Below are 26,880 nucleotides of genomic sequence, written 5' to 3'. Positions count from 1 at the left end.
AACCCAGGAATGAATATCTATTTTAAGTTAGGGAAACTGAGGCTGAAAGACATATGACCTAAACTCTGTTGCTCCAAAAGATGTCACAGCTCTCTGGCCTCTTACTCCCTCTTTATGACTGTCTATGTGCCATTAAGTATGAAGTTCCATGTCAGGATATATTTTATTTATTTCTTTTTTGTCTTTTTGGCTTTTTAGGGCAGCACCCGCAGCATATGGAGGCTCCCAGGCTAGGGGTCGAATCGGAGCTATAGCTGCCGGCCTACGCCACAGCAACGCGGGATCCAAGCTGCATCTGCGACCTACACCACAGCTCATGCAATGCTGGGTCCTTAACCCACTGAGCAAGGCCAGGGATCGAACCCTCGTCTTCATGGATACTAATCGGGTTTGTTAACCATTGAGCCATGACGGAACCCGATGTCAGGATATACTTTAGAATCGACCAAAATGTGAACTTTAGGTTGAATCAAGTACTCTTTAGGAAGGTTACATCATGAGTAATTTCTGTGGCTTATTTATCCTTTCTGGTGAAAACCTGTTCACATGCAATCAGCCTACAGAATCATACTTAAAAGCCAAGGGTTAAAGCAGACACCTTTGCAGGAGTTCCCGTCATGGCTCAGTGATTAACGAATACCAACTAGGAACCATGAGGTTGAGGGTTCGAACCCTGGCCTTGCTCAGTGGGTTGAGGACCCGGCGAGCCGTGAGCTGTGGTGTAGGTTGCAGACGCGGCTCGGATCCTGCGTTGCTGTGGCCTCTGGCCTAAAAAAAAGCAGACACCTTTGCAAATGATGGTGCTCGGTGACCTAGGTGGATCCCTTTCTCATTGGCAGAAAGAAAAGTCAAAGGAGAGGATGAAGATCAGGCTTGGAATATTTTATTGAAAATAAGTTTTCAAATACAGGCCACTTGACTGGTAGGGTTGGGGCCTATAAGGTTACATGAGATGGGATGTGACAAAGCCATACAGTCGGGCTGCTATGGGCGGAAGTGGGACACAGTGGTTTTGAGCAGAGCTTTGGAGTCTGGCAGACCCACACGCCCCTCCTGGTGCTGCCACTCCCAGTGCTGCCACTCCCCTTGCTGTGTGGCTTTGGGCTTGTCAGTCAATGTGCCAGGCCTCGGTTTCCTCTTGTAAGGTGATACGCACACGAGGGAGATGACACACACTCAGGCACTTAGCACAGGGCCTGGCACATCCAAAGCCCTCAGCAAACTCAAACCATTGGGATGCTTTCTGCTTTCTTATCACTCGGCCTAATTTCATCACCCTAGCTTCTGCCGCCCCATTTAGTCAGTGTCAGGATAGGGTGAGTCAACCATTCAAACCAACGCTTCAGTGTAAACAAGGGCAGATTTATGTTGCTATTTGAGATGGTTACGAATTGATATACAATAGTCTATAAAAAAAAGGTACTGCAAGTTTAGAAATGTGAGAAATACAAGCCTGAGTGAGGCAGGAAAAGTCAGTATTCAGTCATGTAGAACCTGCACTGCATGGATTCCTACAGAATGACTTCTTCCCCCTGCAAGGCTCGTGAGGGTCCCTCACCTCCACTTCCCATAACCACTTTGCAGCACATCAACCCAATTCTTGTCCTTCTCTCCAATTCAATGCAAGACAACATTGTTGAGCTATGGTTCCTTCCCTGAGCTTGGCCTGGAGCACATGGAGAGGAACAGAAGGCGGCTCTGCCTTCAAGAATGGTGGTCCAGGAGGGAAGACAGACACCAGCTGGCCTCCCTTTCGTCCAGGCCACATCACTGGGGACAGCTTACTTCCTTTTCTCAAGTGTGAGGGTTCCCAGAGGGAGCCTTTAAGCTTGGGTCCAGCCGATAAGCAGAGGGCTCCTGTGTGTGTCTGCCTGGGTGGAAGGCCAAGTCGTTGGCCGTGCACTCTCTGGCCTTCCCTCCTCTACTGCTTCCTCCGTCTCCTCTTCCCTCACTTAGAATCAAGCATCTGGGCCCTTCTCATTTTCAGATCCCTACCCATCCTCCCTACACCAGTCTCCTGAAAGAAGGAAGGAAGGGAGGGGTGGAAAGAAAGAGAAGTAGAAAGAAAGGAAGGACAGAAGGAGGGAAGGGAGGGAGGGAAAGAAAAAGAAAGAAGGAACAAAGAAAGAAAAGAAAGGAAGGGAAAGAAAGAAAAATGGAAAAGAGAGAAAGAAAGAAGGAAAAGAAAGAATTCTTGGGGAGTGCCAATTATAGTCATTAGAAATTTATTCCTGCTATCATGTTAAACACCCCCCCTCGCCCTAAAGCCTGGCCCTGAAGGAAAGTCTGCACCAATTATTGAAGACCATTTGCAATTGCTGGAGAAGAGGAGAGGATCAACAAAGATATCAAGAAGGGATGAGCTCCCGTTGCTCCCCTGCCTGGTCCCCTGCCTGGTCAGCCTCGTGACGCCCCATAGAGAGAGCTGGATCAAGTAGCTTTCAAGTCAAGGGACCAGGTGACAGAGAGGCAAGGACGAGCCATGGGCCTGGAGACTTGGAGCTGTCTGGGCGAAGGCAGATAAGTCAGCCCCAGGTTATTGAGGGAACCTCAGCCCTAGAGACTAAGACCCTGGTCCCAGCCCTTGTACTGGATGTGGATGAGAGAAGAAAAAGAGAGGGCAGTGTGGAGATGAGAACTCATTTGACTCTGGCACAGATCAGAGCTATAAAGAATTGGCCACCTAAGGGAACTTAGTTGGTTTGGTTATGTCAACGTAGCCATTTATGCTGCTGCCTTACCATTGTTGTGTTGTGGCACATTATTCTATAAAACAAAGATGTACTTTAATAAAAGTGGTTCACAGTGGGTCTAGGTTTTATTTGATTAGGTGAGGAAAGGAAACGCCTGGGTTCCAGCCTTCACAATTTCTTAAATTACACAGGCCTCTGTTCCTAACTTTAACCGATGGTCAATAACCATCGCTTTTAAGCTATTTGATAGAATGGGTGTTAAAGGGGTGTCCCTATTTATTCAGTGTTTCCCCCTGATAACTGCTTTATTATTTAAGTAATTGCTATACTGTTTTCCCGTTCCCTGTGCCTGGAATTTATGACTTTTGTCCACTAGGGTGTTTCATATTCATAAAATAGTAAAAGCTACAAATTCTATATTTTTCCTTTAAACACAAGAATATACATGTAGACACGTTCATGATTAGATCCTAAAATTAATAAATTATGTTGCCAGGCCAGCTCAGTTGAGAGCTCAAATGGCAAATTTGCTAAATCACCATCATATGGAACTTGGAGCCTACTCTTTCACAAGACCTACAACCAGATAGGAAACCCCAGTGTCCGAAGAAGCAGGCAACGTGCATCTCTCCAAAATGAAAGTAAGACTGCCTCGCTTCTGCTCCAAGTTCTGCTGCCATCACTTGGAGGTGATTCTCTACCTGAAAGGTTTCCTTTCCATCTGTGTTGGTGAGTAAGAGAGGAAGACAGGGCATAATTGGAGTTCTTTGGGCGAAAGGCCATACCATAAATAAGAAATGCTTTTTAAAAATAATTTCAGTGACATAAAATGATAGCTGTTTAAAATCATTAGGCAGTATTAAAGTCTCTTATGTCCTTAAACTGTATTTTAATACAACTCTGAATAACAAGTGGGTAGAAAACTAATTGCAAGGATCAGTTAATAATTTTCAAATTTGATTACTTAGTAAAATCTAGCAGGCAAGTGGTTTCAACACAGTTACTACTTCAGGTGAAAAGAATAACATTACAAACATATGGTAGAGCCCTAGACGGTCATTTCACTCATATGTCAGTTTGTGTTTGTGAGTAGGTAGGAAAGGAATTTCCAAGTGTGAATACTAACTATATCCAAGTGCTAGTCATTTTGTTATTTAAATAAAATGTGTCTTTAAATATGAAATTCTTTGGAAAACTCACTTCATTGTCCAAAATTATGGAGACCACTTTGGTTTTTTTTTTTTTTAGTCGAAGAGAGAATATTCATTACAGTTTCCCAAGGGATCCTCTAATTGTACTTGGCAAAGAGTTCTTCATTTGTAGACTGTATTTAGTTAAAATAGCCAGTCTCATCCACAACTGTATCCGAAAGGAAACGCAGTCAGGACGTACCCGGAAGGCGCATCAATCCTTGCTGGCCGGCCCGCTCTTCCGTGCCCATTAGTCTTGGCGGTGAGTGCGTGCTGGGTGCAGTCTCTGAGGTTTAGAGGATCTTGCACTCATTAAGCGGGAAGAACCTCCTTCTGTTGCGTCTCCTGGCTTGGTTGACGGCAGTTCGGACGGCACACTCAAACACCTGCTGCACCCCCCGGTTGCTGAGGGCTGAGCACTCCAAGTAGCCCTTGGCTCTCACGTCCTGGGCCAGTCTCTTGCCTTCTACGGCACTGACGCAGGAGGCCCGGTGGGGCCCCACCTCCCGCTGGTCCGTCTGGGTGGCCACCACCAACACGGGGGTGCAGGGCAGGTTGTTCCTGACTTCACCGATCCACTTGTTCTTCAAGTTCAAGAAGGAGTTATAATTGGCCACGGAGTAGCACATCAGCACCACGTCCGCCTGCTGGTAGGACAGGGGGCGGATACTCCGGAAGGCGTCGTTGCCAGCTGTGTCCCAGAGGCCCAGGCTGATCTGGATGCCGTCCATGAAGACGTCCACGCCCGTGTTCTCGTACACCGTGGGCTTGTAGTGCTCGGGGAAGGTTTCGGAGGTGAAGCGCACCAACAGGGAGGTTTTCCCCACAGCGGAGTCTCCCACCAACACACATTTGATGGAACTCAGCATCTTCCCAGCAAGGGTTCCTAGTTTCAAGTTCAGAATCCTGAGGAAACGAGCCCTCAGTGGGCTGCGGAAGCAAACGCCATTCAACACGGGGAATGAAAACCACAAGTGTCGGTGTTCTCAGGACCTCAGAGCAGTTTGCAGCGTATTACTTGGTCCAGTCCATCCAAAGGAGACGCACCATCTACTTGGGAAACCTCTAAAGGCCGGTCTTCAACTGGATCAAGAAAGAGAAGGGGAGAAATTGAGTCTTTTTTCCCGTGTGTGATGATGGGAAGCTTCTTCATTGGCAAGCTGATAAAACAGGGGGCCCACCTCAGTGGGGCCACCCGACCCCACCCGTCTAACCTGCTCTCCCTTGGTGGTGAAGCTCGGATCTGTTATACCCCAACCCTTGCACCCCAAACCCCACCCAGTCAAGAAGCAGAAGCTGATTTGATCTCTAAAATCAGCCCAGTGATCAAAGCACAAGCAACTGCTCAGGTGGCAACATGAAAAAAACCTCAATAGCAACCTGTTGTGCGAAAGGGATGTGTTCCAACAGCTCTCTGCTGGCTTCTGCTCCGAGAAATGGGGACAGCGCCGACAATGATCTCTGCGGCTTCAGTCTCTAATGGATCCCAGCCACTTGGGGAACTGCAAGAAAGAGCAATGTGATGAGCCATGGATACTACAAGCACCTCCTTTCATTGATTAACTCATCATCTAGTCCTTGGTTTTTGTGGGAATTCGTGCTCAGGTCAGAGAGGAGAAATCATCAGGACTCTAAAAATTTGCTGTGGATTTTTTCCCTTGAGGTTTTTCAAAAAATTGGCTATAGATGTAACATGAAGGGTGCCATCCTTGGCATTTTCTGCATCTGAAATCAGACTTCATTACCTATATATACAACGACACGGCTTTGAGCATGTTGCTTACTCTCCAAGCCTCACATGGTGCAAGGTTTACACATCTGCAAATTTGTGACAAATTTAGGAACCACTTCTCAGAGATGTGGTGAGGATAAAACTATTTCTTTATTTTCTGAACAGCTACCTATGTATCAGGAACTCTGCTAGGCCTCTGGTTAAACAAAAAAACCTACTCAAAAGCAACCATATTTGGTGCTGGCCACTTAAACAGGGCTGCATAAATGTGACGGAATCTGAATTTCATGAAAGGGTCAAACGAATTCTCCTTCACTGCAGGTGAAAGAGCTCCAGACGATGAGATCAGCCTTAGAGACGGTGTCCTGTCTGCTGAGGGATTTCATCTCAAGGCCAGCCCAGCTTTAGACAAAGGAAAGGTCTTTGGGATCACATTTCAAAGTAAAGGTTATTAATACAGTCTGGGTTTATAACCTCCTCCATGGGCAATCTTTCTGACATGTCACATGAAAAATAATGTAAAACAGACCTATAGGTCTACTTCAAAACATACTCTAAAAAAAAATCATTCCTCTAAATCTTGACATTTCCTTCCAAGACATTTTTATCTTTGTCAACCCACAGTCTCTGTTTAATTACACATAATAGCCTTTACAAATGAATCAAACAAATCATTCACATGATTTTCACATACTCATTTTTTACCAAGCAGAAGCTGGGCAACCTTGGCCAAGGTATTTCACCTCTCTGAGCCTTGGTTTCATCATGAAAATAAGAAAAGCATCTTCTTGATGCAATTATCATAACACTGCAGTATGTGGAGAGTTTGGCTTAGCATAGAACCTGGCATGTGGGATTCATGGGCAGGCACCATATTTTTCAACTTCTACTACTATTTATTTAAAATGCCAAATAGTGAAAGTCCAAGCATAGTGGCAGGGACATCAAATATTCTCCTGGACTCTATCTGAAGACTCACATTGGGTCACTCATACGTGGTTGTCATGGATACCTCTTTGTCACTAGACCTTTGAGCAAAGTCCCCTTGGGAGCTCCTGAGGTCTCAGACTTTAGCTCCTCAGACACGGAGGATGTAAATGAAGCATTTGTGATGCCTTGTTACTTAGTCCGGTGCCAAGACCTCTTAGGACATGTTTTAAATTTGATTTTGACCTCCCCCTGTAGAAGAACCAGGACTAGGAAAAACACGCATGTGTCAGGCTTTTGGTTATTAAATAAAAGCTAAGAGACTGACTGGGTAAAGCAAATTTCCCAAGGAAATATCTACAAAAAGAAGTCACTGAGGCCAAATTGTTAAGAACACGGGCTAGGTCTGCAATTGGATCTGGACTGACCAACTGACTCCCTGTGTGACAACGACCTTAGAATAGTTTCTTAACCTCCCTAAGCCTTGGTTTCTCTCTCTGTAAAATGGGATGTGAAAATATCGACAACACGGAGTTGTTGAGAATATCAAGTGCGCTTCGATGTATAAAACCCTTAGTGATCATGTACACCTAAGTACAGAGTTGACACATGGAAAACACACAATAAATAGTCCTTGTTACTAATGTCATTGTTAAATAGCAATTACTAAATATAATGATAAACAAGTACTCTCCGTGCTACTTCAAATTCCCAAAATGCCAAAGAGGTTTCTGTGGCAAAGGTGCTCTGTGTCTTATACCCAGTCGTGACCACAATATGTATGTATATTCCATAAACTATATAGTCTTCTTAGCATGAAAATAATAATATGATGTGAACAAAGAAATAGGTGTCTTGAGCTTTGCCGCTCAGAGAACTCCAAAGACTCAGACTGGAGAAAAGGACGCTGTCCAATCAAGAATTCCTTCATGGCTCGGCAGGAACAAACCCAACCAGCATCCGTGGGGATGCGGGTTCCATCCCTGGCCTCGCTCAGTGGGTTAACGATCTGGCGTCGCCGCGAGCTGTGGTGTAGGCACATCAAGCCAGCTCTCAGGGCTGACCTCAGTTCCCCAAATTGTAAAATGATGGACAAGGTTAGCTCTCTGCGATTCTATTAACACTGAGGCCAAGGGAGAAAGCTTTATTGCCTGCCCCATGAGTACAAGAACACAAACTTCTGCATTATTCCATAGTGGTGAAGACAGATGGTAAAGCTTGATGACATGTATTACCCTCAGATGGCTAAATATGGATCTGGGAGAGGGGGAGGGGAAGGAGCTCTGGTCTAGATTAGAGCGATACCCTAAATAAACACGACGGATCCTCGTCAGATGGTGTGTCACACGTGCGCCCAATGGAGCTGCTATGGGGCACGTAAGGTGTGGACGGTTGATAGGCTTGATTTCAATGGACTGTCACCTAAGGAGAGAGAGTTTCCCTAAAAGGGCCTCTGGGTGGAAACTAGAAGCAGGTTTTCAGAGATATTTCGCTCGTGGCTAGTTGGGGTGCTCCCATTATAGGTCGCTCCGTATGGATGGGTTACCAAGAGTGACTTCAGAGAGCATCATGAGGGATGCACCGAGCCACCCTTTTAGGACTTAAGTCAGACTGGATTTCATAAACCATCAACCTCAGAACCTCTCAGGTCTCCATAACTTGACTTCTCTTTCCTCTCTCCTTTTCCCATGATTTTCACAGAAAAGACGCCTTCCCCAGACCCCAGGGTTCAGACAGATAGAGAAGGAGGGCAAGGAAGCTTCGTCTTGCAAAGGGAATTGCATGAACCAAAGGAAAGGCACAGAGGCAGACAAAAGGGAGGGCTTGGAGATGAAGCATCCTAGTCCATCTGTCTTCTGGAGGCTGAGGGCTGTCCAGTAGGGAGCCCTCCTTTCACAAACCTCAGTTCTCATCCCAGCTAACAGATTACGCACCCTCCACTACCACTCTCTTCAGACACACTCTGTGCTACCCTAGTCACCTGGAAAGACTCACTCCCTCACCTCCTACCTCTTCTTGAAAACCTTCTTTGATCCCTTGATCCACTGCCAGATCAGGTGCCCCCACTGTGTTGCCAGAACACCCCCTACACCTCCATCATCACCCTCTGCTGAGATGACCGGTCCTCTTCAGCCTCTCCCTCATCTGAAAAACTGGAATGAGTGCAGCCCTACCTTCATCACAGGGAGCTTGTAAGGACCAGATGGAAATGCTAAAAAAAAAAAAAAACAGCAATGATCTGTGCTTGTGTCATTTGGGGTAGGGGGCGCACCCACAGCATACGGAGGTTCCCAGGCTAGGGGCCGAATCAGAGCTGCAGCTGCCTGCCTACACCACAGCCACAGCAACACAGGATCCAAGCCGCATCTGTGACCTACATCACAGCTCATGGCAACAGCAACACCAGATCCGTAACCCACCAAGCAAAGCCAGGGATTGAACCTTGTTCATAACCTGCTGAGCTACAACTCCTGTGCTTGTGCTTTTATACGGCTTTGTACATCTGCGAATACTCCCTTGATTGCCTTGTGAGAAAGCCCCTGCAGATTGATGAGCATGCAAATAATAAGTTTTAAAATAAAAAATAAATACAATGATAGAGCACAATATAAAACTAGGACGAAATTATGACTCTTACTGACTGATGACAGTCATTGCAAGTTTTAGGTTATCTGGGCTTTGACTGAGGTGGCTTACTTCAAAATGCGGATAAAGCCCTTCTATTTTTTTCCAAAAGATGAACCCATGGCAGCCCTCGGCCAGGGATGGCCTGTCAAATGTCATCCTTCTTAAAAGAATCTCGGGCAAAGGACCTGCACGGGCAGCAGCCAAATCATTCATTAAGGAAATTGCTTCTGCCGTGAATCTCACACACTTAGATGATTAGGAAATCATCACACGTCTGGGCAACTCGCCTCGTGCCAGCGCCTGCTCTCAGCCACCCTTCTGCAGCCCAGCAGGGACTCTGCACGCTTCATTTCATTTCTTTTTCTTGTGGGGGAAAGAAAATCAATTCCAAAAATCTTAAAGCAATTTCGGGGGAAAGTATAGCCATCTCTAAACTTGAGCACTCCAAATGCTTATTCCATTTTCAATCTCTAACAAATACATGCTTGGGTATGTCTTCTCAACATTTTTTCAATCTAGAAATTTTTCTATTTTCCACAGTCTACATACCTGCCAGCTTTCAGCAAACTAGCTTTCCACTGTTTCAGCAATTCACAACCGCACAGCCACTCCCCAGTCTTTGAGTTGGTTCCAATGTTTCACCATAATTAACAAGTGTTATTATTTTACATGTTAAATATATGCATTTATGGAAGTTACTTTTAGGGAGAACAACTTTCTTGGGAATATATTCACAAATGTATCCGTAGGTTATATAGTGACTTTTATTTACATTGTTGAGCATTTTCTAAGGGTTATATACGTATTTCTCTTAGCTGTTTTATTCATTAAAAAAAAAAAAAACAACAACTTTGGGGCTTCCTATGCAGCAGGCACTGTATCAGATCCTGAGTACCTAACAGCAAGCAAGCTGGCGGCTGATTTCATGGAGAAAAATATTTGCAGCTGCAGAGACTTCAGGGGGTTGAGAATCCTGCCTAGCGTCGCAGAGCGAGGCGAGGGCAGAGGCAAAGTTAGACCTAAAAAGAGTGTGACCCCAAAGCTGCAGCAACTCCATGTGTCACCCACACCTTACAATGCCATCACCCTCCCCAAGGCATCTCAAGTGAAATCAAGCTTCCTAAGCAAGTCCAGTTGTGAGACACATTTTCTGACCAATCCCTCCAACCAGGCCCCTACTTTTACTCTCCTCTTATAAATAAGGAGTCCTGGATAGTATAAGAAGTGTCTAATGTCCTGATCCAGAAGCTGGTTCCACGAGCATGTTCAGTTTGTGAAAATCCATCAAACTGCAGACCTATGATGTGTTCACTTTTCTGTACATAACTGAACTTAAGTAAAAAGTATTTTTTAAAATAATGTCACTGCCTTTCCAGGGAATGTCTTTTCAGGGAGTATTTTATCTTAAGTTTCCTCTTACGAGAGTTCATTTCACTAATTCTCAATTCTACTTCAGTAATTCCCCTTAGCGTGTTTCTAATTGCTACAAATAATGATTAAATTCCTCCTCCAAATTTCACTAATGGAAATCACTTTTAAATCACTTTTTTTTTCTTTTTATAGATATGCCTGCAGCATATGGAAGTTCCTGGGCTAGGGGTCGAATCAGAGCTGCAGCTGGGGTCTACCCCACAGCTCATGGCAACACCATATCCTTATCCCACTGAGTAAGGCCAGGGATTGAACCCGAATCCTCACAGAGACAACATTAGGTCCTTAACCCGCTAAGCCACCCTGGGAACTTCCAAATCACTTTATTTTTGTATAGAGATCCTCTGTATTTCAAATGAATTTTATTCTGAAAGTTTGCTTGCAAGATGCTGGTTTGCAGCTTTTATTAGTTTCTCCAGAGTCAAGGTTCTAAGTAGTATTTACAGTCCTAAACCTAAAGCCTATTTATTCCCATTATAGTTGAATTAAAATGGATTAACACCAAGCCCTGAGGCCTCTTTGAGCCGTAAGCCCTGCCCCTCTGACCCCAAGCCAACCAAGGACCATGGCACCCTTTCCCTACTCTGCCACCCTTTCCCTACTCTGCCACCCACCCCACCCTGACGGTCCCTTCCACTCCCAGGAGCACAATAATCAGATTGTCATCACAGGTCTAAAGTTCTCAATTTGGTGCAAGTTCAGAATCAAAACCAAGCCTAGCCAGCCAGGCAACTGCTCAGAGCAGCATTAAAGACATCTTAAAACTAAGGTGATGAGAAAATGTAGTTACTGCAACCTCTCTCAAAGTAGTTGGAAGGAATTTTCTGATAAATTGCTTGGAGTTGAGGGTGGAAGCCCCACAAGGCATGCTCCAGGAAAGGTCACTGGTCTCTGAACTGCTGTCTAAGGCATGCAAATTTCATTTACTGAAGGACTCATACTTTCTCAGCTGGGCATGCATGTTTTGGGTCCAAGTTGAATTGTTCAAGGAAAGAGAAAACAAAGCGGCAAATAGATGCATGCTAGGATACAATGATGCCATAAAGCAACAAACTATGGTTTACTTGCAGGTAAAACCCACCATCTGTTTTTGCACAGCTCTGAATTAAGAATGTTTTTAACATTTTTTAATGGTTAAAAAAAATCAGGAGTTTCCATAGTGGCTCATCAGAAAGGAATCTGACTAGCAACCCTGAGGACACAGGTTTGATCCCTGGCCTCACTCAGTGCGCTAAGGATCCAGTGTTGCCGTGAGCTGTGGTGTGGGTTGCAGATGCGGCTTGGATCCCACATTGCTGTGGCTGTGGCGTAGGCCATTGCTACAGCTTCGATTCGACCCCTAGCCTGGGAACCTCCATATGCCTCGTGTGCAGCCCTGAAAATACAAAAAAAAAAAAAAAAAAAAAAAAAAAAAGGCAGGGGCAGGGGGAGTTCCTATCTTGGTGCGGTGGAAACAAATCTGACGACTAGGAACCCTGAGGATGCGCGTTCGGTCCCTAGCCTCACTCAGTGGGTTAAGGATCTGGCATTGCCATGAGCTGTGGTGGAGGTCAAAGATTCGGCTCAGATCCTGCATTGCTGGGGCTGTGGCACAGGCCGGTAGCTGTAGCTCTGATTCGACCCCTAGCCTGGGAACCTCCATATGCCATGGGTGCAGCCCTAAAAAGCAAAAAAAAAAAAAAAAAAAAAAAATCAAAAGAACAGTATTTCATGACATATGAATATCATATGAAGTTCAAATTTAAAAATCCATAAATAACATCTTACTGGACCACAGCCACGCTCTTTGATCTATAAATTTTCTGTGGCTACTTTCTTGCCACAATTCTAAGTTGCAAGAGAGTCTTTATTGCCCACAAAGCCTAAAATATTTACTATCTAGCCCTTTAAGGAAAAAAATTGACAAGCCCTGCTAAATAAGAAGAGGAAGTTCAGAGAAAGAAGGCGAGGACACACCCTGAGATCAGGCAAACTTGGACTTGGCTCTGACATCTGCTTACTGTGTGACCTGGGGCAAATCACTTAACCTCTCTTAGCTTCAGTTCCTTTGCCAACAGAGGTGATCATATAGCGTGATGAAGAGCATGGACTCAGGAACCATGCTGCCTCCTGCCTCCACTAACACCTGGCTGTGTGAGCTCATGAAAGTTATTTAACGTTAGTAACCAAAGGCATTAAGTCTTAGCTTCTTCAACTGTAAGTAGACCATACGGATGGAAGCTATGGCACAAGGTTGTTGTATGGGATTCGATGGGTTAGTGAATGCAAAGTACACAGAATGGTCTTGGCACAGCATGAGTGCTATAGAAGTATTTACTGTTATTATTATAACACTATTATTATTATAATGCTATTATTATTATTATTATACTCATTATTATATATCTTGAAGGGTTGTTGTAAGATTTTGGAGTCAGCATATGTCACAAGCCTGGGACAGTGCCTGAAATAAAATAGCCACTCACAAGTAGTAACTCTTAGAGCCAGATAAAACTGCTCAACCCACCCACCCCCTTATTTGTTCAGCTAAGAACCAACCGTTCCAGAACAACGACTGCCCAGACTGCGTTTGGACTTTGTTAATCTTCAACCCACACCCTATCCTGGAACATTCTCACCCTGTCCTCCTGCCCCTCCTATGACACAGGTTACTTCAGCCACGAGCCCCTGTAAAACCAACTAAGAACCTAACAACGGGGAGCCTGAGGCTGCCCCGAGTGCTCCTAGCCATCTTCTGATCAATAAACCTACTTGAAGCCTCAACGCCCCAGATTCTCTGCCTCTATTTACCTCTGCTCTGAAACCCCACAGCCCTTCACTGCTCTAACAGTAACTGCTATGAGTGTTGATATGAACCAGCGCTATAAAACCCAGAAGAGGGAGCAGTTAATTCCCTGGAGGTGGGAAAAAGGAGTGGTGATTAGGAAATCCTGCATTTAAAATGAATAAGATTTCAGGGAGTTCCCATCATGGTGCAGCGGAAACGAATCCAACTAGGAACCATGAGGTGATGGGTTCGATTCCTGGCCTTGCTCAGTGGGTTAAGGATCTGGTGTTGCCATGAGCTGTGGTGTAGGTCACAGACGTGGCTAGGATCCCACGTTGCTGTGGCTGTGGCATAGGCCAGCGGCTATAGCTCCAATTGAACTCTCATCCTGAGAACCTCCATATGCCAGGGATGTGGCCCTGAAAAGACAAGAAAAAAAAAAAAAAAGAATAAGATTTTGACAAGCAAAGAAGAAGAAAGGGCATGGGATAGGGAGAGGGAAGCATGTGCAAAGGCCCAGGGGCATGAAAGTCCATGTCTGGTTTGGAGATGTGGAAAGTGGTTCAGGGAGGCTGCACTGCAGGATGTTTGGTGGGGAGGAGGAAGAAGACAGTGGAGGGCATTACGGAAAATGATCCTGTATTTGTTTTCATACAATCCAAAACTGCTGTAGGCTTGTCAGCATTTACAGCATACTATTAGCACCACAGCCAGTGAAAACCCCAAGGGAACTTTTGAACATTTACCCTTACCAATCCAGTCTTTCTTCACTTAAATGTTACCAACACACTAGACTTTTGGGGCACCTGTATGTCTCAGGCATTGTGTATGACACGGAGCCGATCCCGAGTGGAATAAGATACAGTCCCTACCCTCAAGAAACTGAGTCTAAAGGGCAACACAGGCCATAAACCTCAGCAAGTGTCTAAAAGAGGAACAAGTAAAGTGCCAACAAAGGAAAAATGTGCTGCTTGCAAAAATCAAGGAAGGCTTTGTGCCGGCCAGGATATTAGACCATGGCTCTCAAAACAATTGCGCTTGCGATGCATGGAGATGAAAGAGAATCATGACCCATAAAGAAAAAAACGTGGGGCTCATGAGAGGATGGTCAGGAGCTCAGTTGAGCCGATGAGGAGAGCACAGAGCAGGAGTCAAAGCTGGGCTTTAGGAAGCTCTTCGCTGTGGTGGGGTAGGCTGGATTCCCAGGGGGGAGATCCGAGAGGTGAGTTCAGAGGTTCTGGTAGTAATAAGGGAGGGGGCACAGGGAAGGATTTATCTAGAGGGGACTTGGTGCTGGGGCGGGAGGTGGCGGCAAACCTCAGACCCTCAGCAATATCCATGGGCTAGAACTGACACGCGGTGCCTGCTGACCAGCCAGCGGTTTCAGGAGCGCCAAGGAGGCTGAGGCCACGTTACAAGGCCTGAGAATGAGTGGGAAGGGGAGAAGGATGGCAGCAAGGAGCGTTCTTATTCTTCCACGAGCTTTGACAGGAAATATTTAGTTACACGCACATTTTTGTGTTATGACGGCAAAAAGAAAAAAAAAATTCAGAGCAGGTGGTTCTTGGATAAACTGATTAGTTTACTCCTATAATCCATATTTTTTAAAATAAAAAGGGTCCCTAAGCTGAATGGGGAAAAGTAGGTTTCAAAATATATACAGAATGATTCTATAAATATGAAAAAGTCCAGAGCAGGATATGCCAACATGTTAAGGTGAATTGCCCAGGGTCCTGAGATTCTCATTTCCTTCTCCTTGCTTCTGTGCATTTTAAAATAAAATCAAAACCAAATAAAACACATTTTAAAAGCATGAGTTATGTGTGCAATTTTGAAGTGCTTTGTGTGTGTTGCTTTTTATGTATTTTTATTATTTTATTTTATTTTATTTTGCTTTTTGGGGCTGCACCCGCAACATATGGAAGTTCCCAGGCTAGGGGTCGAGTTGGAGCTGCAGCTGCCGGCCTACGCCACAGCCACAGCCACACCAGATCTGGGCCACATCTGTGACCTACACCACAGCTCACAGCAACAGTCCTTAATCCACTGAGCGAAGCCAGGGATCAAACCCGCATCCTCATGGATACTATCTAGATTCGTTTCCACTGAGCCTTAATGGGAACTTCATATGTGTTGCTTTTTAAAGTTTGGCTTAAAAGAGAAAGAAGACTGATCTGCAGGCCTTTGAGGCTAGAGAATTTCTAGACGCCCCCGTTAGTGTTCAAAGACAAATTTTTTTCCTACATCCGAACAGCTGAATTTGTTTAAAGCATTCTCTCTGGTTCTTTTTTAAAGGTCTGTATTGGAAAGCAGACAAGCGAAGCTGAGTAACTATGCCCCCTCTCACAAATGTCCTAGACTCATCTCTATTTCCTCTTCATGAGAGAGTTTTTAAGCCCTTTCTACATGTTTTTTCCTTTTTGGCCATACCCGCAGCATGTGGAAGTTCCAGGGCCAGGGATCAAACCCAAGCCACAGAGTGACCTGAGCCACAGCAGTGACAATGCCAGATCCTTTACCTGCTGAGCCACAAGGGAACTCCCTTTCTATGTTTTTTTTTAGTTCTTTTTTTCTTTTTTATTTTTTTTAGGGCCGCACCCACAGCATATAGAAGTTCCCAGGCGAGGGGTTGAATCAGAGCTGCAACTGCCGGCCTGCACCACAGCCACAGCAACAGCAGATCCGAGCCATGTTTGCAACACCATAGCTCATGGCAACACCAGATCCTTAACCCACTGAGCGGGACCAGGGATTGAACCCACATCTTCATGGATACTAGTTGGGTTCATAACTGCTGAACCACAATGGGAATGCCCCTTTCTACATTTTTAAAATATTCAGAGAACTTTTTTTTGTCTTTTGTTGTTGTTGTTGTTGTTGTTGTTGTTGTTATTGTTGCTATTTCTTGCGCCGCTCCTGCGGCATATGGAGGTTCCCAGGCTAGGGGTCGAATCGGAGCTGTAGCCACCGGCCTACGCCAGAGCCACAGCAACGCGGGATCCGAGCCGCGTCTGCAACCTACACCACAGCTCACGGCAACGCCGGATCGTTAACCCACTGAGCAAGGGCAGGGACCGAACCCGCAACCTCTTGGTTCCTAGTCGGATTCGTTAACCACTGCGCCACGACGGGAACTCCCAGAGAACTTTGAATACAGCCTGAATGTTTGATGACATTAAGGAGCTATTATTAATTTTGTTAGGTGACAATCACATTGTGGTCATATACATTTTTAAAGCCCCAGCTGACAAGGGAAATGAATATAATGTCTGGAATTTAGCTTAAGATTATTCCAGGAAAAAAAAAAAAAAAAACCACAAGACGTAAGCATGATGGATGACATTAGACTGCAAAATATTGAGAACTGTTGAAGTTGAATGATGGTAATTTCATTGGGGGTAAGTACCGCTTTTATATATGTTCCAAATTTTTCATGATAAAAGTTTTAAAAGGCGGACTCTTTTGTTTTCTATAGCATTTTGTCCAAGCTGTGGTTTCATTATCATCTTGAGTTTTAGAGAAGATGGAGAAACGTATCACTGAAAAATTAATAGTATACTTTATGCCACAGTGACCTGTTCACATATTTGAAGGAATGCTGGCGCATCAAATAACAAGTGACATCAGGGGAGACAGTGCAAAGGCTTAGAGCCTACCTCCCGGCAGGTGGGAGATGGGGAAGGAAAAGTCAGGGCCCTGGGTTAGGATCCCCAGCCAAATCATAAAAAGAAAGGCGTGCACTTCAAGAACAAGTTGTAACTGTATCTCAATAAGACATCATCACCTGTCCCTGGAAAGTAAGGGCCACGGCTAGAAAATATTCTGGCCAAAGGACACACCTGAAGTTACTTTGAAATTACCTGAACTTCCTAACTGGTAAAATTACATTTTCTAACTTCCCTCAGCCCTCTTTGCCCCAGTTCTGCGGCACCAGCTCTTTGCAAAAGAGCAAAAAGTAATACTAAAAATACCATTCTTAACAAAAGAAAAGAAACCTAAGAGTGAAAATGGATTACCCACATAAAACCAGATCACAAATCAAAGTACTCTGAGAACAAGGACGATCCTGGGCCCTGGGGGTCTTTTTTATCTGAAAAGGTGAGGGGGCTGTGGAGAGTTTCTACTTTTGAATTTTATGTTTGCCCCTTAGACTTAAAGTAGCCTGGTCTTTACTTCTGGGAAAATAAGAAGTCTGCCCACTATTTGGGTAGACCTCCCAGCCCAAGATACCTTCTAGCTCTAAAGCACCATCTGTAACAAAGGAAACCATCACATCTCAGGGTTCCCCATCCCCCACTCCGGAACCATCATTCAACACCTGTATTCGAACCATTAGTGGTTTTTCTATGTGCTGATCCAATCAGACTAAAGACGGACTCCTCACTCTGGCTGTTTCCCCCTCATTTTCTCTGGATCATCTTTACATTCTTTCTTTCTTTCTTTCTTTCTTTCTTTCTTTCTTTCTTTCTTTCTTTCTTTCTTTCTTTCTTTCTTTCTTTCTTTCCTTCCTTCTCTCCTCTCTTTCTTTCTTTCCTTCCTTTTCTTTCTTTCTTTTCCGTCTCTCCTCTTTCTTTCTTTCTTTTCTGATTATAAAAGTAGTTTATGCACGTTCTGGAACACTTCGAAAATACTGAACTATCAAAATGACCTGAAGGAGGAAAGCAACTACCACCTAAAACCAAACGCTGCAAGATATTAGTGTACATTTTCTGGTTTCATTTTTTTCAGTGTATCTTTTTTTTTTTTTCAAAACTAATATTATACATGTGGTTTGGCAACTTGCTTTTTTATTTTACATTTACATCATAAATATTTCTTATAGCAGTAAGAGTCTTCAAACATAATTTTAATTTCAAACAATTTTTTTCTTCAAACATATACATTATATGAATGTAGCATTTTTTTAAACCAATTGCCTATTATTGGACATTTAAATTGTTTCTAATTTTTACTCTAACACTGAGTGAACACATTAAAAATTTGTACAAATACACAGCTATTTCTTTAAATAGGTATGAGCACAATTCCTGGAACAAGAAAGATGAAAAACTTGGACAGATTTGTACCCCATAAGGCGTGTATGAGTGTTCATTTCATCACACTGCCCTCATTGGCTATAATCTCCGCAGTTTGATCTGTTTTCATTTGCATTTCAGTTATGACTAGTGAAAATTAAAATTCATCTGTTTATTGAGCACTTCTTTTTTCTTTTGTAAGTCACCTACTTTGCCTACTTTTCTAGCAAGGCAGTCATCATTTCTTAACGATTTTTAAAAATCTTTTCAGAGATTGAAGACTTCATTCCTCTCTCGGCTAAATAAATACGTAGCAGTTTTTCTTTATATATTTTTCGTCCATGAATTCTGGGAATTTCCCAAATGTCATTGAGCAACTAAACAGAATGTAAAACAGTATGTCCCCGATGGTGGAAAGAAACTTAGCACGATTAGCTACCTGAAAGGTCATTTAGTTCAACCCACTCATTTTCCCATGAGGAAACTAAGGCCCAGAGAGAGGTGGTTTAGGTGCTGGGGGCTGACTCGAGGCCCAGAAACTGAATCACTGAGTCAGCACTTTTTCCACCCACACAGGATTTTGTCAAAGACACATCATGTCACCATTTTCTATCTTCTACTTAATTTCCTTAATATTTAAATGTAAACCTGGTAACTCTCAGCTTTAATATAAAACTCTGTTTTGTTTTGTTTTTTTTTCTTTTCAAAAAGATGTTCTCTTTCCCATTAACTTCCTTTGCGAGGTAGATCAGCTCTCTTTTAGGGGCAATCATATGTTGAAACCTAACCCCCAAGGTGACGGAATGAGGAGATGAGAACTTTGGGAAGTGAGACCTTTGGGAGGTGATTAGGTAGTAAGGGTGGAGCCCTCATGAATGGAATCGGTGCCCTTATAAAAGAGCCCCACAGATCTCCTTTGTCCCTTCCATCATGAGGGCACAGTGAGAAGGCGCCACTCATGAATTAGCAACGAGCCCTCCCTAGACACCAAATCTGGGCTAATCATGATCTCTCATCCCAGCCTCCAGAACTGTGAGAAATACATTTCTGTTGTTTGTAAGCCACCTAGCCTGTGGTTATTTTGTTATAGCAGCTTGAATAGACTAAGACACAATCTTAAAATACAGGGAGGAGGTGTGGAGGGAAAGTTGGAAAGACATTTTTCAGCGGGTGGGTGATTCCTTTCTTTCCACAGGCCTGGTTACTAACAACATTTGAAAGAGTTGTCCCTTAAGCAGACACTCTCACAAACCATTGAAAGATGTTCAGAAAAATGGCATCTTTGCAGAAGGCAATCTGATCTGACAGAATCCAGTGGTGCTGGAGAACTTAGTGTTCTTTTTTTTTTTTTTTTTTTTTTTTTTTTGTCTTTTTGCTATTTCTTTGGGCCGCTCCTGTGGCATATGGAGGTTCCCAGGCTAGGGGTCGAATCAGAGCTGTAGCCGCCGGCCTATGCCAGAGCCACAGCAACGCGGGATCCGAGCCGCGTCTGCAACCTACACCACAGCTCATGGCAATGCCTGATCGTTAACCCACTGAGCAAGGGCAGGGACCGAACCTGCAACCTCATGGTTCCTAGTCGGATTCGTTAACCACTGCGCCACGACGGGAACTCCTGGAGAATTTAGTGTTCTTGATGCCTGGAGCTGATCATTTTTTAATCACCCTCAGCTATATCACAAAATTAGTTTCAACAATACTGTGTAAGAGTCAGGAACAACCATTATCTCAATGATGCATTTTTTGGTTTGGGGTTTTTTTTGTCTTTTTTGTCTTTTTGGGGCTGCACCCAAGGCAAATGGAGGTTCCCAGGAGGGGTCCAGCCTATGCCACAGCCATAGCAATGCCAGATCCAAGCCATGTCTTCGACCTACACCATAGCTCACGGCAGCACGGGATCCTTAACCCACTGAGCGAGGCCAGGGATAGAACCCGGAACCTCATGGTTTCTAGTTGGATTTGTTTCTGCTGTGCCACAACGGGAACTCCTCAATGATGATTTTTTTTTTTTTTTTGGTCTTTTTAGAGCCACACTGGTGGCATATGGAGGTTCTCAAGCTAGGGGTTGAATCAGAGCTGTAGCCAATGGCTTATGCCACAGCCACAGCAATGCCAGAATGATGCATTCTTTAGCTTTAAAATAAACAATTAACGGGAGTTCCCTGGTGCCTCAGCAGGTTAAAGATCCAGCCTTGGTACTAGTTGATCCCTGGCCCAAGGTACTTAAACATGCTGTAGGTTTGGCAAAAAAAAAAAAAAAGAAAGAAAAAAAAAAAAAACCAGGAGTTCTCGTCGTGGCGCAGTGGTTAACGAATCCGACTAGGAACCATGAGATTGTGGGTTCGGTCCCTGCCCTTGCTCAGTGGGTTAACGATCCGGCGTTGCCGTGAGCTGTGGTGTAGGTTGCAGACGTGGCTCGGATCCCGCATTGCTGTGGCTCTGGCGTAGGCTGGTGGCTACAGCTCCGATTAGACCCCTAGCCTGGGAACCTCCATATGCCATGGGAGCGGCCCAAGAAATAGCAAAAAGACAAAAAAAAAAAAAAAACAAAAAAACAAAAAAAAAAAACACGACTAAATTTACAGGAATGATAAATTTCAATTTTTAAAGTATTAGTCAAGCGCAGTATAATATTTCATGCAATTATCAATTAAAAATATAACACTTTGCAATTTGCGCTCTGCGCTCTGCTTCACTGTTTTAAATTTAAACACAAAAATCCAAAAGTCACCTAGAGGAGTTCCATTGTGGCTCAGCAGTAACAAATCCACAAGGATGCAGGTTTGATCCTGGCCTTGCTCAGTGGGTTAAGGATCTGGCTCAGTGGGTTAAGGATCACACATTGCCAGTGTGGGTCACAGATGGGGCTCAGATCTGGGGTTGCTGTGGCTGTGGTGAGACCAGTAACTGCAGCTCCGATTCTACCCTTAGCTTGGGAACTTCTATATGCTGCAGGTGTGGCCCTTTACAAAAGCCAAAAAAGCAAAAAAACAAAAGTCACATAGAATAATAAAATGGAAGTAAATCAAGTTCTGTAAACACTGTGCTATTTTTCTTTAATTCTAATAGAGTGTTTAGGAATCAGTGAACAGGAATCAGAAGTCTGTAGCACCACAAGAGTGGGAATATCTATCTGCCCTCAAAGTCAGCTCTAGTGCAATTCAGACACACCCTAAGCCCTGACTCTAACTTTATCCTGGCCAGCATGCTCGGTGATAATAACAAGCAGACCGGAGTTCCCGTCGTGGCTCAGTGGTTAACGAATCCGACTAGGAACCATGACGTTGTGGGTTGGATCCCTGGCCTTGCTCAGTGGGTTAAGGATCCCGCGTTTCTGTGGCTGTGGCCTAGGCCGGTGGCTACAGCTCCAATTCGACCCTTAGCCTGGGAACCTCCATACGCTGCAGGAGCCGCCGAAGAAATGGCCAAAAGACAAAAAAAAAAAAAAAAAAAAAAAAAGCGAGCAAAATGAGGAAAATCAGTAAACCTATGAGAAGATATTAAAAAAAAATAACAAGCAGACCCACATTGCTTTTACTGCTGTTTTTAAATTCTCAATGGATAATGCACTCCTTCACTGCCTGTACCCGGGTGGACCCCTTCCACTAGTCCTTGATATGTTCCTGCCAGGAGCTATCAACTTTTCAAATGCATATTCCTTTTAAACCAGCAATTCCACTTCTTTAAAGACACTGTCCTATTTACCTACACAAGTGGTCAAGACTTATGTGCAAGAATTCTCAGTATGGCATTATTCACAACAGTGGGGGAGGGAGAACAAAGAGTAACTGCAAAGTCCACCAAGAAGCAGTGGTTCAGTTAATTCTGCTGTATCCATAAAATGGAATCCAATACAGTGTTAAAAAGAATTAGGACAGGGATGGGGGGGGTGAAATGGGTGAAGGAGATTAAGAGGTGCAGCCCTCTTAGTTATAAAAGAAATAAGTTAAATGTAATACTCAGCCTAAGGACTATGGTCAATAATGCTGTGATAACTCTGTATGGGAACAGATGGGTACCAGACTTAGCGTGGTGATCATTTCACTGTGTATGCAAATGTCAAATCACTATGTAGTACATATATAATATGAAACCAACATAATATTGTACATGAACTATATTTCCATTAAAAAAAAAAAGAATTAGGTTAGCCTTCTATGTATTGCACAGGAAGGATTCCCATGATATATTAGTCACTAAAAAAGAAAGCAGTTGAACAACTCATTAAAGGATCTCATCTATGAAGAAAAATAAGTGTTCAAGCCTGGTCTGATGCCCTTGAGTGCCCAGAATGGCCAGAAAAGCAGAGGAAAGGTATCTGTGTAGTGGTGGACAAAACCAGGCTTGCTGTGAATTCCAGCTCATCTGACCCATGTCCTCCTGCAGATGAAAATGTACTAAAGGTACAGCAGTTACTCCCTAAGTTGTCTAAGGGAGAAGAGAAACAAAGAACACAAGTTTGTACAGCCTTTCTTAGGTTTCTGAAATCCCCTTCAGAATATCAATATATATACTCTCTATATTGATTACATTGCAGATATAATACACAGCGGTGGGATTAACTGTCTCCCTAGATGCTCAACTTTTTTTTTTTTTTTTTTGGCCACACCCACGGCATGGGGGAAGTTCCCAGGCAAAGGACTGAACCTGTGCCACGACAGCAACAACAATGTAGGATCCTTAACCCACTGCACCACAAGGGAACTCTACTAGATCTAGAACTTCTGATAGAGGACTTACAGAAACTGGGAGAAACAAGGTCATAATGCCCTTGAAACTATCAGAATACTCCACAGCAAAATTCTTTTTTATTTATTCTTTGTAATTGAAGTGTAGTTGATTTACAATGTTGTGTTAATTTCTGATATACGGTAAAGGGACTCAGTTATACATATGTGTACAGTCTTTTTCATATTCTTTTTCATGATGGGTATCACAGGATATTGAATGTAGTTCCCTGTGCTGTACAGTAGGACTTGTTGTTTATCCAATCTATATAATAGTATAGAATAATAATATACATTCTACATAATAGTTTGCATCAGCTAACCCCAAACTCTCACTCTATCCCTCCCCCACCCACAAAATTCTTTAACTGTTTAATTCATTGCTTATGCAATGATAATGTTCCATGAACATTTAAGTTCCAAATCCATAGAAGTCTGAAAAAAGTGGCTTAAACTGACCCTAAACTAGGCCTATTTGTTTAAAGAGCCTAATAGGGCAGAAGATAACAAAGAAAATGTTAATATAGTTTATATACTTTAGACGAGGCCTAGAGGTTTGTTTTTTTTTTTTTTTTTTTTTTTTTTTTGGTTGTTGTTGTTGCTATTTCTTGGGCCGCTCCCGAGGCATATGGAGGTTCCCAGGCTAGGGGTTGAATCGGAGCTGTAGCCACCGGCCTACGCCAGAGCCACAGCAACGAGGGATCTGAGCCGCGTCTGCAACCTACACCACAGCTCACGGCAACGCCGGATCAGGTTAACCCACTGAGCAAGGGCAGGGACCGAACCCGCAACCTCATGGTTCCTAGTCGGATTCGTTAACCACTGCGCCACGACGGGAACTCCTGTTTTTTTTTTTAATGTTTTTCTGCTTTGTTAATAATGTCCCTGACCCTCACGTTTTTGTTGTCACTGTTCTCCCTAGAAGAAATGACTTCATGCAGAGAGGTGATATGATGGCCATTTCAAGGCAGACAGTATGGTGCTTCATCACAAGAAGGCCCCATACAGCTGGGACCTTAGAGAATAAAATCCTAACTTGAGAGAAAAGAAGCCACCTTCTGCATACAAATGACATCATGCTCAGCTCCATCCCAGGAAAATTAAGATTTAAGTGGACAAGTGCCATATTGAAGGTAAACGCAAAATGCCCTCCTATGCCTGTCCTCCAGGGACCCAGGCCATCTTCCCAGAGGCAACCATTGTATTAAGTTTTCTCATGCATTTGCCCAAAGCTATTACATTATGACATAAACAAATGTATACATACGAATGCATATGTGTAATTATCATATGACATTCACAATGACAATTACATTATGACATTCACATACACGTATGAATGCATATGTGTAATTACCATAACACACACTCGCTCTTTTGTAAATATAAAAACTAAAGCATACTATACTATACTTCCTGATGCTTTTCTCATTTAATTTTTTTCTTTATCAGGAGATTTTCAGGCAGACCTCAAAGATACTGCAGGTTCAGTTTCCTCAATAAAGCAAATATTGCAATAAAGTGAGCCACATGAATTTCTGGGTTTCCCAGGGCATGCTAAATTTATGATTATACTATATCATAGTCTATCAAGTGTGCAATAGCATGATGTCTAAAAAAATAACGTACATACCTTTTTTAAAAATGCTTTTTTGCTAAAAGATGCTAAACATCATCTGAGCCCTCATCGAATCATAAACTTTTTGCGGATGGAGGGTCTTGCCTCGCGATGTTGATGGCTACTGACTGATCAGGGTGGTGGTTCTGAAGGCTGGGGTGGCGGTGGCAGTTGTTTAAAATAAGACAACAGTGAAGTTCACCACATCCACGGACGCTTCCTTTCATGAACAATTTCTCTGCAGCATACAATGCAGTGTGATCACATTTTACCTACAGTAGAATTTCTTTTAAAATTGGAGTCCCTGTTCTCAAACCCTACTGCTGCTTTGAGAGCAGACATTAACAGAGAAGAGCGTGAAGGAGCCGACCGCTCAACATTCCTGCCATGGATGACCTTTCTCCACTCCTGGTCTTTTCCTCGAGCCTTGCTTTGCTTGTCCTTCCTTCTCCACCCATCCCCTTGACCCAGATGCATGCACACGAAAAGCCCTCAGCCTGGGTGCATCAGCCTAACGAAACACGAGGGGCCCCAGCACGTGTCTGATTCCAAGACTGTGTTTAGTTGCAGCCATCTCAGAAACAGTATGGGAACCTCTTTTCCTGGGAACATGTCCCCATCCCATATAGAGACTGCTGGCCTAATTTGTGACAGAACTCGCAAACACTTTGTGCTCTACAGAGTTTTCAGAGACTGATTAGAGAAAACACCCAGCCCATTTACAGATATCAGCAGCAGACAACTAAGTGACTAAGATGACAGAGAAACCCAAAGGGGGATGTCACCTAGACCCCCACAAAACCCTTCAGCTCTCTAAGGCTCTCTCATAGCTCTGCTCAAGCCCGAAAAGCAGCCATGGGCCACATGGCTCATTTGCCTCTCAAAGGTCCACACTGAGAAGAGACGTTCTCAGGCCCCATGAAAGCATTTTCCACAGCCTTAAAATGACCAGAAACTACTGACCAGATGTCCATGGGGGAGCAACGAGTACAGGTCTGAGCAGGGAGAGGGACTGATAACCATCTGCTCTCTCGATTACCCAGGGGTCCTACCCGGAGTTGGATGTTCATCTTTCATGCCAACTCTCACACCTCCACACAGCTATTATCCACATGTATGAAACCAGGAGACCTAAGCCTAAATCTGTTTCTAGCAGCAGGGACCTTCAGAACACACACTCCCTGTGCAATTGACCTGCCATTTCTATTATTTTTGCCCTCATTTGTCTTAACTTTTTTTTTTTTTTTTTTGGCCACACCCACAGCATGTGGAAATTCCCAGGCCAGGGATCCAACCAGCACCACCGCAGGTCCCAAAGCCATTGCAACAACAAAGCCAGGTCCTTAACCTACTGTGCACTGCAAAGGAACTCCTATCTTGACTTTTTAAATATAAGACAACCTGCCACAAAAGATAACTTTTCAAAGGAAAAAACCACACACGCATTTTTCACCACTGAACTCATTATTTAAGAAAAATATTTAATATCGTGGGAATATTTAACATGATCACATTGTTACATGAAAAAAAAAAAAAAGCAAGTTCAAAACAGTATGTGTGGAGTTCCCATCATACTGTTCACTGGCTCAGTGGTTAACGAATCCGACTAGGAACCATGAAGTTGCAGGTTCAATCCCTGGCCTTGCTCAGTGGGCTAAGGATCTGGCATTGCCATGAGCTGTGCTGTAGGTTGCAGACGAGGCTTGGATCCTGAGCTGCTATGGCTCCGGCGTAGGCCGGCAGCTACGGCTCTGATTCAACCCCTAGCCTGGGAACCTACATATGCCACTAGAGCGGCCCAAGAAATGGCAAAAAGACAAAAAAAAAAAAAAAAAGATTTTTTGTGTAATGGAGATGGTTGCCACTGTTAGGAGTCATGGGAACCCCTTTCCTTTTGTCCCTGAGTCCCAGAAAAGTCAAGGGCATGCTTTAGCCTAAGGCTCCCTTCCTCTCTGTGGCCTTGTGAATGGGATCAAAATACAGGAAGTCTATGCGCCAAGAGTCTCTGTCCTTTGACGATGCACGGATGGGCGCTGTCAAAGTACGATTCTCAGACTTGCTTGTTTTCTACGTTTCCTCAGAACATCAACCCTCATTTTTCTGATCAATACCTCTTCATATCAATCCAGCTTCTTAGGAGATGACTCTCTAG

The 26,880-nt window shown here is 43.9% G+C and overlaps 1 protein-coding gene across 4 annotated transcripts in view; it reads right to left on the bottom strand.

Moving 5' to 3' along the window:
• Window positions 1–867: 867 nt before the first annotated feature.
• Window positions 868–26,880, bottom strand: part of RHOH (ras homolog family member H) — a 52,909-nt gene continuing 26,896 nt past the window's right edge. For 3 of the 4 annotated variants that reach the window (XM_021100345.2, XM_021100346.2, XM_021100344.2), the window contains 2 exons: window positions 5,264–5,385; window positions 868–4,966 (listed from right to left, as the gene is read on the bottom strand). In XM_021100345.2, coding sequence (XP_020956004.1) covers window positions 4,177–4,752 — 576 coding nt within the window. In that variant the 5' untranslated portion in view covers window positions 4,753–4,966; window positions 5,264–5,385 and the 3' untranslated portion in view covers window positions 868–4,176. 4 annotated transcript variants of the gene reach the window in all.

This window comes from Sus scrofa, chromosome 8, assembly GCF_054392235.1.
Source record: "Sus scrofa isolate SSC_HxYL_T2T_F1_AM1 chromosome 8, Sscrofa_HxYL_maternal_Yorkshire_Landrace_v2.0, whole genome shotgun sequence".
Taxonomy (NCBI): Eukaryota; Metazoa; Chordata; class Mammalia; order Artiodactyla; family Suidae; genus Sus; species Sus scrofa.
This window is presented reverse-complemented; position numbering and strand designations above follow the sequence as displayed.